The 13,146-nt window shown below is 33.1% G+C and overlaps 1 protein-coding gene across 9 annotated transcripts in view; it reads right to left on the bottom strand.

The window, feature by feature from the left end:
- LOC145283733 (WD repeat-containing protein 11-like) overlaps positions 1 to 13,146 on the bottom strand; it is a 147,917-nt gene that overhangs the window by 81,009 nt on the left and 53,762 nt on the right. For all 9 annotated transcript variants that reach the window (XM_080132790.1, XM_080132791.1, XM_080132788.1 and 6 more), the window contains 6 exons: positions 11,992 to 12,349; positions 10,926 to 11,010; positions 8,868 to 8,974; positions 4,960 to 5,032; positions 3,199 to 3,307; positions 1,442 to 1,578 (listed from right to left, as the gene is read on the bottom strand). In XM_080132790.1, the coding sequence (XP_079988916.1) occupies positions 1,442 to 1,578; positions 3,199 to 3,307; positions 4,960 to 5,032; positions 8,868 to 8,974; positions 10,926 to 11,010; positions 11,992 to 12,349 (869 nt within the window). The remainder of the gene's footprint in view (positions 1 to 1,441; positions 1,579 to 3,198; positions 3,308 to 4,959; positions 5,033 to 8,867; positions 8,975 to 10,925; positions 11,011 to 11,991; positions 12,350 to 13,146) is intronic.

Below are 13,146 nucleotides of genomic sequence, written 5' to 3'. Positions count from 1 at the left end.
TAATCTCGAGTTGTTCCTAATTAAAACCATAATTTGATGAGGAATGACGTCATCACCAGAATTTACCCCTTTGCTTATCTCCCCCCACCCCTCCATACTGGAATACACAGGAGGAGATAATGTCTGAGAGAATTATCTCATTTAAACATTGCCCAAACCATACATACATACATTTAAACAGACAGGTGAGATTAATATTATAGATGACTAAGAACAAGTTCATTTTCTTCTGGAATTAAGAAGTTTCAAGACAAGAGAAAGGTCAGTCAAAACAAAACAAAAATAACTTTCATGTTGAGATAAAGAACTGCGATGAATTAACAAGAGACAAAAAAGTTACATCATTTGCCAATGCCATACTCAAAGTTTTTTATCAATAAAATCCTTTAATTTTAAAAACTGAAAACCAAAAGGATGCAATTTTAAAATTAATAAAATCATTCATTATTATTATTATCATTCACTCACTAGGAGTTTTCCCACAAGTCATCATCAAAGATTTCTCTTTGAGAACAGACTGTGGTATTCCTTGAAGTCTAAGTGACATCAAGTCTCTCCAGATTTCCAGTACTTTACACCTCTTTTGAAAACATTTGCAAATTAATTTGTGTTATGGCAACAGCCGTTTGCCATTGATTTCTTGTTGGTAGTGACCATTGGTCTTCACTAAAATTTGGGTGGCAATAAGCCTCCCAATGCTCCCAGTTCCCATCCGTACTCATCCAGTGGAGTGCTTTCTCTCCTAAATCTTTCCATCCTCCTTGACCCTTCTCACTTATTTGCGTGGTATCAGTTGATGCCATCACTTGTTTTGGAAGGGGGAGGGGGTAATTTACAATTATACAGTTTCAGTTTTCTTGATTCTATGTAGTATTTCTTTATATCTGACTTCTGTAGTAGTTTCTATATGTCTGACTAACATCTGTGGCTCATGTGTATTAGCCTCTACATTCAAGGGTTTTCCTTAATATTTCAACCATTTTCATTATTGTTATCCGTTGCATCTTCTCAACCATTCCTCCGATTCCAATTGTGTATCATTAGCCATGGCAATCAGTGGTTGAGAAGGTTTCTTGTAATTATTAAAGGAAATAAGTTTAGTCATGGCAACATTAAATGTTACCATCCAGTTTCAGCCCCATTTCATTACAGACTGAAGATCTTCCTCTAGAGTTTTAGCCATTTCCTTAGATACATATTCATTCATTCATTTTCCCCTCCAGTCTGTTATAGAGCATAGTGCTGTCAAAAAATATACCTAATTTCATCAGGTAGGTCATTTATGAATATCAGGAATAATAATGGTTTGAGGATTGACCCCTGTGGCACATCCGCATTTGTCATGTTTCTTAGATGTACGACCATTAAGGACAACCTGCTTCTATTAGTTAATTTTACAAAAGAAAAACTGTAAACAATGATTGAAATCTACAATTCTTACCCTGAGGAACTTTCCAAACTTGCCAATGAGGATGTAGAAAGACTGTCGGCATTAAGATTTCCTGGATTCTCAGTTTCCTTATTTTCTGAATTCAATTTCCTTTTCAATGTGCGGATGTTGGAAGCGGGAAACCATTCCTGATAAACAAAATGGAAGAAAAATGTTGATACAAAAAGCTTCTCTTTGGATTTTTATCAAAAAGATCTAGTAAAAATTACTACTTTGTGAGCCGGATAGAAAATATGGTCAAGTTTGACTGGAAACATTTTGTGTACGTATGTTTTGTATACAAAATGTTTTATATGTGGTTCTAGGTAGGCTTGAAAGATTTGCAATGTTTATACAAGTTCTCAGAAACTGTTTACTAAAATTAGAAAGATTTTTGAATTTTTGTTCTTAATTTATGATTTGCCTTTATCTAATACCTTAACGCTTAACTTCGGTAATCTGGCGAGAACTGGTGTGTCAACATGATTGTGGCGTATCCGAAGTTAAGCAACATTGAGCCTGGCCAGTACCAGATGGGTGACCATTTGGGAAAGCGAGGCGCTGTATGTACCGCGAGGTAAAATACAAATTGAGAAACCGGCGCGGTTTATCCTTCTCTCAAGGGTAGATGGGACTCTTAAGCCGTGGTAGGCACCTCATCTAGTAATGGCGTCATGATAAAAAATATCCTTGATAACCCTGATGAAGCATCAAGTATTCAGCTACCGACAAGATTTGAATTTCACTACAAACTTGTGTAGTGAGTTTAATCTCGGCTATGGCTGTGCTGGATAGATAAAATACCTTAATCCGTGAAATTTGAAGAAATAGAATCAGTGCTTTTGTAGTATAATGAATGCATCTTAGGTAAAAAACTATTACGTACTTACACGTCATATTGAAATTAGTAAAAATTCAAAATTTACGAAAAATGACCGAGCAGAAAAATAATTACAAGAAAAAATAAAATTTATCAAATAATACAGATTTATCTGTTTTTTTCTGTACTTATTTAAAATTACACTTATTAAAAAAAAAAAAAAAAATCTTTATGGTGCACATACTCATCACGGAACGAAGATGTCATGTTCCAAAAACCTGCATAAATTGATCAAGTAAATTTTTTTTTTAAACTAAGGAAATCAAATTTCATGACTAAGTGAGACTGATTTTTGGTCAGCCATGAGTTATAATTCAGCATAAATAGAAGAGACAACTCAATTCGAAGTATCGAGATCAAAAGCAGCCTTATAATGAATACATTTAGTATTAGAATCACTAAAAATCCTAAATTTTTATTTTCTTAGTTAAAAAAATTCTTGATCAATTTACCTGCATTTTAAGAATATAACATCCTTGTTCTGTCACGAGTACGTACATCAAAGATTTTTCTGTACTTTTGATTTTTTAATAAGAGTAATACTAAATAAACACTGTTTCTTCTATTTCATAAAACAAACTGCCTTGTTTTCAGTTAATTTTTACTTTTTCAAACTGGAAAATGGCTGATCAAAAATATACAATACTAACAATGTTATTAGTAGATCTTCTATTTGATCATTTTTCATGGTTTTTGTATTTTTTAGTAATTTTGTCAGACGTAATTACATAATAGTGTTTTTACGTAAAATGCATTTTTTTATATCCAATTATGATGAACAAACACCAGAATCCTAAAAGTACAATTTTTTTTATGCATTTCAATAAAATAAAAATGTATAATGAATTTCTTTTCAAAGACGAAAATTTATTTTAAAATTTACACTTACAACAGCTGTCATTCGTGCTGTGCTTTTCCTTACATCTCGTAATAAAGACAGATTCTTAAGATCCCATAATTCAAAAGGTTTGTCTTTAAATGTAATGACAAAATATTGCCTGAAAAAAAAAAAAAAATTTAATTTATTAAAAAAAAATACAAGTTAAAAACTAAATAAATGAAAGAAGGTGGGTTCCCTCTACCATGCTAGAAAATCACAACAGAAAGTATTTTATATCCTTACAAAACTACAATTCACCCATGCAAAGAGTATTATTGCCAAATCTGGGCTGATGCATCCACCACTAGTCTCTCACTCTTAGACAGGGTCCAAATATGAGTCTCAAATCTAATAGGTCTTATATACTGTGGGCCAATCTCCAACCTCTGTCTCAGTGCTGGAATTTTGCATACCTGTGCCTGTTTTACAAAGTACTTTAATAGAATATACTCTGATGTACTTGTGTTCCCTCGAGGTACATACCTCTGACTAACTTGAATAGCAGCAAAATCTCACCCCTTCCCCACTGAGGTTCCTAGATGCCGGAAAACCTTCTACTCTAACAGTTTCTTCCTCCAGACTGCTAGACTTTGGAACTCCCTCCCTTTTTCCTGCTTCCCTAATTGTACTAACATGCGGAAGTTTAAATGTAATGTAAACAGACATCATCGCTGGTCAACTCTCCGCATAATACCCTGTAGACCTGATCCTTACATCCAAGCGGCAATATGCCTTCTTTGGAGTAAATAAGATAAAAAGATAAATAACACTTCAGGAACTATTCCATAAAGTCATGCAGCTTGTTATTCTTTATTTTATCTAAAGCATTCTCTATAATGTCTAACTTGATCTGTGGTGCTGGGCCCCACCGGTTGTTCTTTTATTAGATGATCCAGTTCCAGAAGAATGCAATGTTAACTTTAATGAATTAATGCGTGATTTTTTTGTGCTCTTTGTCATCATATAGCATGGTAGGAGATGGAGCCAACCTTAGTTTACTTGTACTATTTGCTAGCAGAGGGACCCGACGTTGCTTGGGATTGAATGAGGATCAACGAATGGTCTACACTTCCAATATTTTTATTGTCATGAAAATTTGTGAAATTCTACATTCGTCAATCAAATCAATTGATTGCCTACTCTATTTGGGAACCTGCCACGGTACCCCCCCCCAAGAGGAAGCTCACATGCTTTCCCGCAGTGACAGTCTACAATACATTGTAGTCTACATTGAACTGTAGAAAATCTAATGTTAATTTTATGAAATTATTTTTATACAATGACTTGAATTAAAGTTTAAAATGCAAAAGTCAAGTATCATGGCTCAATCGTGTTCTAAACAGAAACATTCATTTCAAACGCACCCTTGTCTTATCAAAACAAACTAATGTCGATTTTATATGCCGTGCCTTTCTACAACAATAAAACTTGTCAAATGCATTTGTAATGTTAGGCTGTATAAAAGTGTTAACTTTGATTAAAATCCGACTGTTTCTTCTCTAACTGGATTTTTCTGATTATTGATTTTCAATACTTATCAGATGTATTTCAATACAACACCTATCAAAGAACACGCCCAGGAATAAATTGTATTTATGTTAGATTTAAAAAATAACTTTTTTTTTTAAATCGGCCTAGCTGTTTTGAATTAAACCTCCACCCCTGCTAATATACAACAGAAGATAACCCAATCACTAATAGATTTAAATCATGTAAAAAAAAAAAGTTGCATTTAATAACTTTTATAAATTATTAAAATTTTCTTAGTACCTCATTGGTGACACACGTAATGCATGAATCGGGGATTCCTCATCTCTTCGTACACGAACTTGAGTCTCATTTCCTGAAAGGAAAGAAAATAATATTTACTAAAAAATATTTTTTAACAAAAACCAAGAAACTTACTCTGAGAAGAATACATCATTTTAACTATCAATTAGAATTACTAAAACAGAAAACAAACACTAAAACTTATTAGAACAGACTGGCATTAGCAGTAGAGATTAATGTCCACCTATCCTCTCTCATATTTATGATATGGAAGATTCTCTTCCATAACAAATAACCAATATTTGTTTATTAACATTTTTTTATAAAAAATAAACAAAAAAGTTTTATCTGATTTTAATTACATTTTTACTAGTTATTTAACAATTCCTTTTTTTTTTACAAATTTAACATTATAATTTTCAAAATGGTGAAACTTAGAACAAACAAAAAAAGTCAAATTAGAACTTCATAACTCCATTTAACTTGATCAAATGAAGTCAAGAGAAATATAGCTGATCCCATAGTCTGCAATAATATCCATCAGGCTAACCCCCCGCCCCAATTATTATTTGTTTACAAATCAACCCAGAGTTTGTATACGTTAATAGTAGAAAAACTAAATTCATACGAATCAACATAGTATAACTTTGTTGATTGGCTCGATTCTGTTGCTGACATTTTTGTAGGAGGGACAATGTGAAGGTTGCCAACACCCATAAGTGAAAATGGTATTATGAAACCAACTGGAGTTGAACTTTGCACACCCAGGTCATCAGTCTGTGTCATTATCAACTTAACCACTGTCACCTTTTTAATGTATTAATAAAAGCAGCAGTTCATTTAAATAATGATGAAGTCTGCCATTTTAGTAGCAAATCATAAAACAAAAATCAGAATGAAGAAACTTTTTCACTAGTTGCATTTAATCTACTTGTTTTATTTATGAAGGTTAGCTCATAAACAAATGGGTACTTATGCAGAATAAGGACCATGCTATTGTCAGAATTTTCTGGGCAATTTACAACGGCTATTCTAAAAATAAGCCTCCTATTTTTTTTTTTTTTTTTTCATTAGAATTGATCAGACAAGATTGCAAATTACATGGTTATGATGACTAAATTTATACATTCATGACTTGAAAGTTTCATCCCTCTGTTGTAAATATTGACAGTGTGAGACTCTAAGAAAGCAACCCCTGTTATGGAGATGCATCAAAAGCAAAGATGGGCCACTGAATTCTCAGAAAAAGTGCATTGAGAATGGTGGTGAATGTGTAGAAAAATAAATTCTGGAACACAAAAAGTCACTTGCTTTCATGGTACCACCCCAGTCTTCAATTGAGTTAACAAAAAAAAAAAAAAAAATAGGAGGTTGTACTCATATGTAAAACGCTGGAAGTTGCCAAATGAATGTTTTGCGTTTTTTTTTTTAGGGGAGCACAAATGCTGGCCAATTTTTTTCAATGAAAAATATGTTATTTCTGTTATTATAAGGATAATTTGATGAAAAATTAATTGAAAAATGAAAACAATATTTTTTTTTTGTTACAAAGAAATACATTTAATAATTATTCAACAATTTTTATGAAACTTTAAAATTAAAAAAAAAAACACTTATTGTAAGGTAATTTTGATTTTTGAATAACAAGCGACTGATAGCAAACAAGAAAAAATGTTTGATATTTGATTTGTTTTCTTTTAATGTTTTTTATTCACATTAAGATAAATATTTAGTTTTATTTTATAATAAACCAGTGATAGCAAACAAATGTTTTTTTAAATGATGTTCACTGCGATGATATCATTGATTCAGCATTACAGAACATTTTGGCATTTTACATAAACTGCACAGAAAATTCTGATGATAGCATGGTCCTTATTCTGCATAAGTAGCAACAAATTATAGTGTAACAGAATTTTTGATGCTCAGAGGGGTCATTTTGATATCCCCATTTTGAAAATGACCCATCTACCCCATAGGGGCAGCAAAACTTTGTATGCTCAAATCAAATCAAAAAGATTTTGTCTGTAAATTTTTATCTATTCATTTCCATGTTGTTCTCTTCATTCCTTCTTCTGGAGACTTCTTCTCAACCTTCAGTTTTTTTTCTGCTATTTTTCTATCTAATGTATTAAAACCTCTTCCAGAATCACTTATTTAAAAGTTGTTCTTGCTGATCCATTATTAGACTAAGCTAGGAAAGATGAATAATAAAAAAAAAAGTAACAGGTTATTTGGACCACCCATAACTATAAAAGTCTGATTTTCATGAAAAAAAAAAATGCTTAGAGAGGGCAAATGTACCAACCTTTAAATTCAAAGGTAACCAATATAATCCCTTCCAAAATGAAAGATACCAGTTTCCACAAATCTAATCTATGAACGAAATTTCCATGAGCAAAGTTTCTTTCCAAGAGGTACCCATTTGTGGAACATAATACCATGGGGCTGCTTATCAGCTAACTATTTGTGGTAACAGTGAGAAGAGCCATAGTAACAAGCACTCACGGTTTACTTGTGCTCGCTGTAGAGAAGCACTGGTACTCAAACTTGGAACCCTTCCGATATATACAAGTATGCAAATTTAGGCGCTGTTAAAAGTTTAAGGTGGCAGCATAAATAGATGGATTTTATTGCTCAAAGCAAGTCTTTCATTTTTTGATGTTGTCTCGTTCTTGTGCGAGTTTATTGTCAGTCGAGAAAGAAAGAAGAAAAGCACTGCCACTGCAGCTTAGGTGAATAAGCGAACACTCCATCATGGGAGAAAGAAAGACAAAATAATCTGACGCGAGTGAGTGAGTGTGTTTGCTTAATGGTATTTCAACCTCTAGGGGGCTATTTAATACCAAGAAAAGGCTTATTGACATAGGGACTTTTAAATTTCTTAAAAAGTTTATTTTAAAGATACTTTAAATTTTCCAAAAAGTTTGTTTTCAAATGTAAAGAGTTTGTTTTTCTAGAATAGAATGTTATTGATTATTTTACAGGAGTGTAAATAAATTTGTTTCTTTAAAATATTTTAAAATCTGCTGAGGCTCCACTTCCTGGAATACTTTCTGTTCCGAAATATCTCTCTTGGATGTGTTTATATCTACTACACTCCATCAGTAGATGTTTTATGGTTATTTGTTAGTTGCACAGTGTGCAGTATAGAGCTTCCTCTACTTTGATTAAGTAAGAATGGGTTAGTTTTGTGCGTCCAATTCTTATTCAGTCTAGTGCAATCTCCTCCCTTCTTCCCTTCAAGGCTTTTGTTTTTTATTTTTGATTCTAGGCTGATGTTCACAGTTTGTTTTGTGTGCATCTATTCCAATCTTCTTGCCACCTGTTTTCCATTAACTTTTCTTTTTAGGTCTGTTTGTGGAATTTTAATCTTTTTAATGGTTTGATGTTTTGTGGCTTCTCAAGCCAGTTTATCGGCCCTTTCATTTCCTGGAATGCCAACATGGCTTGACATCCAGGCCATTACAATTGTTTTGCCCTCCTGAACTATTTGATTGTATTCTTGTATGATAATCTGACTTGAGTAAGTGTTTTGTTTTCAACTTGAAAGAATTTATGCAACTGAAGAAAATGGGAATTAATTCCTTAAAAATATTGTCACAATAAACTACAGGCACTATTCTATGGTCAGTTTCAAGTCCAAACAAATTCTTATTGGGCTGTCCATTTTAAATAATCTAATACTGACCAGTTTCAACCATAGTATTTAATCCTCAAGGTGTTTGCCTCATTGTCCATCTGACAAATTCATTAACTTAACTCTTATCTTTGAGTAGCCTTCGGGTTTTGGTAAGCAGTGATTCATTACTACATAATAAAAAATAAATAAAAATGAAGACAATATATCTAACATTACAGATCATGGTTGCTGCTTCTAAACAAAGACTTGCTTTATTGAATCTTACCTGAAATTATATCCACCAGTAAAATTTCATTTTTCACCAATCCGTTGGCATTTGGATCAGGGTAGGCATAAGACATGAAGGATTGTAATCCAGCCCATTCTATTCCTCTGAAAAACCAACATTTGAAAAAATTAAAAATTATTTTGATTTCTACAGATAAAAAGATATTTTACTAAATTGTAACCATATTCGGCAAGCATATGTAAATACAGTGTTAAAAATAGAAATCTCCATATAAGGTTAAAATATGTTAGCAAAAAGGAATTTACGATAAGTTGGTGGTTAGGCTGGCATGTACAAGAAGTTGTCATGAGAGGAAGTATGTAGTAAAGAAGTAGGAATTTTGATGTTTGTTATATTCCTGCATATATGCTTAAACTAATGGATCAAGTAAAGAATAGATACCCTGTAGCAGATGACGACGACTAGTGACAACCGGCGCACATTTCAATTGACACCGGTGATTCGACCTTGACATTGGCACAAGCACATGGTGTCGGTTGTTTGTAAACGCGTCAAATAGCAGACATAAGCGAATATTCGCAAACAAGATTTTTTAAAAATATATTTACAAAACTTTTGAAGATTTAAAAGAAAAATATATATTTACAAAACATTTTTTTTAAGTAACAAAACGAATGTATTTAAATAAAAGATATTTAAATAAATGGGTGCCTTTCTGAGTGCGCCGGTTGTCACTAGTTGTCGTCATCTACTATAGGGTATCTATTCTTTACTTGAACCAAACTAATAATAAAAAACGATTAATCGGGTTGAGTGTCTCCGACCGCCCGTCTAGCTGAAGCAAGGGCCAAAGTGGAGCGTTGCAGGCTCACAGCCACTTGGATCTGAATAATGCGGTGTTCAGCCACCAGGGTTGCCTCCATGGCCAACAGGTGGCCCCATTGAGGGACTTTTACCTTTTGCAGGGGGGTAGTCTGTGTGTTCTGGAGCCCCACTGACAGGGCCGTTAATTGTGTAAAGTTTCTATGTTTCAAGTTCTTCAAGCATTTATTTGCGATGTTTGGTTTAGTCTTTTTGTTTCATGGAATATCAACCTCTTTGAGTTATTCATGTTGCATCCACTTATTTTGTAGAAGGTTTTTATTTTTCAAGCTCTTTGTATCTTCAATCGCTAGTTTGTAGTGTTTGGTTGTCTTGTAGTCGACTTTATTGTTTCTGTTCCCTGCCCTGCAGAACAGGAGTTTTGTAATGGGAGAGGAAAAAGGGTTATAGCATTAATATTTGGTACATTTTAAGATAGAAAACCAGTCATAAAGTAGGGAAGGGAAGATGAAAAGGGGGAGAGGGAGATGGGCCGTTTTTTGTCTTTGGTTTTGCAGAACATAATTAAGTTTTGCAAAAGGGAATGGAACAAAAAACATGTCTCAGGAAGCCAATATCTTCAGATAGCCTGATCTGGTAGCACCAGAATTTGGTGGAAACTGAACTGTTTTAATACTACTATTAATACCACATTGAGTTTGGATGAATTATATCCTTTTAATCTAGCATATATATATTGGCAGCATTAAGGTTGCAATTACGGACAACCACAACAACAGCAGCAGCATCAGTAGCGACTCCTCGTGGTTTACATTAGTTTGAATTATCTTTTAGTTTATAAGCTCAGTGATGATTAGTGCAACCATTCAACTTCTCTTCTCGCTTGTTCATTCAGAGATCATCTCACAGGCGAGCAGTTCATAAAAGGGATTAAGCACACAGCTATTCCCTCTTTTCTTGATCAGGCTATGGTATCAAAAAGAACTCTGCATGACTGGGACCAACTTCTAAACTTCTCTCTTGGGGTGCAACAGAAATTTCCCAAGCCTGAACTCATTCCTCCTCAAGCAAAAGTTCTTAACGTTTTTGCCTTTGCTTATACTCATGGACTTATTCTATTACTAACCCTCTTCTTTTCTATTCCTCTTTTACTTCACAAAAATAACCAATAAAGTTGTTTTTAAATGTTAGAATGAGACTGTCTTTCTATTCTACATGCTAACTAATGGAAAGAAACAAGCAATGTTGTTATATAGATGGAAATAATCTCACCTGACTGTACTGGAATGAAGGCTAAATTCTTTTTCTAATTGTCCACTGCACAAGTTAAAAATCTGTATAGAACCAGAATGATTACCTGAAATTATAAATATTAGTCAACAAGTTAGACACTGACCACTAAGTGCAAGGTGACTCTCCGCCACCTCAACAAATGCCACCAACGGAATTATTAATGCCACCAACGGAATTATTAATAAAATTCACATTTTTTTTTGTAATCAAACCATATTTGTTATAAATGAACTTCAGTTTAGCCAGAGTTTTCCACCAACATTCAGTCATAAATATCAAACATTCTTTTCTTTATCGTCATTCATTCATATCTTTGGTGATCATCTCATCAATAGAAGAACGAACATTACACTAACAGGATCTTATCAACCCCCCACCATTTTTATCTTTAGAGTTATCTCAAAGATAATGTGTGTGGCCGAACTACTCCTGAATTGAAGAGAGCCATTACAGCCCCAATTTTTTTTTATTATTATTTTATTTTAATTTGGAAATTTAGAAAACTGAATGTCATAAGTTTTTTTTATTAAATGATTAAATTCATTTATCATTTTTTAATCTTTTTTCTGAGGCTTTTGTTGTGAAAACAAATTATTCATAGAAAAAGACTTAGTGTTTTTTTTAATTTATTTTATTCGTCATATTAACCTGAGGGGTCAGCCTCTTATGGAGAGAGAAATTTGCGCTAAACATGCAACCCACATCGATTCATACTTATGACAACAGCCAACAGCACCACACATATCTTTCTCTTTTCATAAGGAGCCGACCTCTCGGGTTAATACCACCAACAAAATGAAGAGAGAAAAAAAAAACGCTAAGTCTTCTTTTATGAATAGGTTGTTTTGACAGCAGAAGTCTCATGATTGAAATTTGGACAAGTTAATTTATTTTTACCAAATATGGTTGGGTTGCGAAAAGAATTGGTAATTTTATTACCAATTCCATAGGTGACATCTTTTTTGGTCACCCTGTGGAAGGCAGATATCTTGATAAGATAAATCAACAATTAAAAAGAAGAATGGAATAAACTGTTAGTACTTACCGACTGCCAAAAGAGGTTTGTATACAGATGCATTCTTTTGTGTTAAAGGTGGAGACATTCTTATAACAGAAACAGGAGATGCAATGCCACTGAGAAGGCCAGTCAGCATGAATTTAAGAGCTATGCCATGATTCGACAATCGACAAGGGGAACCAGCATCAAAGGTGCCACCAGCTGCTAACTGGGGCTGACCAATCAGGTCAAATAGGGTGTTCCGTGGATAAGGGACATCACTTGAAAGTGGAAACTGGTTGGCTCCATCACAATACACAGTGTTAGTAAAACTGACCAATGGGTCAAGAGAATAACCAGGAGTATACAATGGTGACGTCAATTGCATAGGATAATTGCAGCCAACCTGAGAAACAAGAAAAACATATATTTTTTTTTAATTTGATTACATAAAGATTTAAGTAAATATACACAAAATAAATGGAAATAGAATGAAAAAGCACAATAACAAAAGCACAATGGAAAGATGGGATAAAAAAGAAATAAATGAAAAATATGCAGGAAAAAAATAATATCCAAATATTTAATCAAAAAGATACAAAAAAAAAAATCAAAGCAAAATTGAGAAAGAAAAAATAGGCAAATTGAAAAAAGTGAAACTAGAAACAATACAAGCAAAAACTATTTATAAAAATAATAAAAACAGAAAAGAAAAACAAACAAAAAACGAAAATACAGAAACAAAATTATACAAACAGAAAAAAAAAATTCAACCTTAAAAAATATCAAGATACAAACAGCAAAAACAAAAGAAAAACAAGAAAGACAGAAAAATGGAAAAATATAAAATACGATTATAAAATGAAAAAAAAAAAAAACAGGAAAGAAAAATGGAGCCACATTCTGCTAGCAACCAATCAGAAAACGAAATTGCTCCATAAAAAATATTGAATCTTTTAGCATTCTCGCACATAATCTTTTTCATGTCCACACACGAGAAAGATCTTTGCTCTTTGCCTGCAAAATTTTAAAGTCTGAGACTTATACGAAACAGCTACCCACCGAAAACACTTTCATCTCGAGGACTTGTACAGAGTAGCTACCCATTGGAAACTCTTTTGAAATTAAACATGGCTTTCAATTCAAAATGCTACATGGCATATTTTACTGGTGCATACAAATGGCAGCTTTGCAGGTGATAGA

This window comes from Euprymna scolopes, chromosome 8, assembly GCF_053919585.1.
Source record: "Euprymna scolopes isolate OS-2025 chromosome 8, ASM5391958v1, whole genome shotgun sequence".
Classification (NCBI taxonomy): domain Eukaryota; kingdom Metazoa; phylum Mollusca; class Cephalopoda; order Sepiida; family Sepiolidae; genus Euprymna; species Euprymna scolopes.
This window is presented reverse-complemented; position numbering and strand designations above follow the sequence as displayed.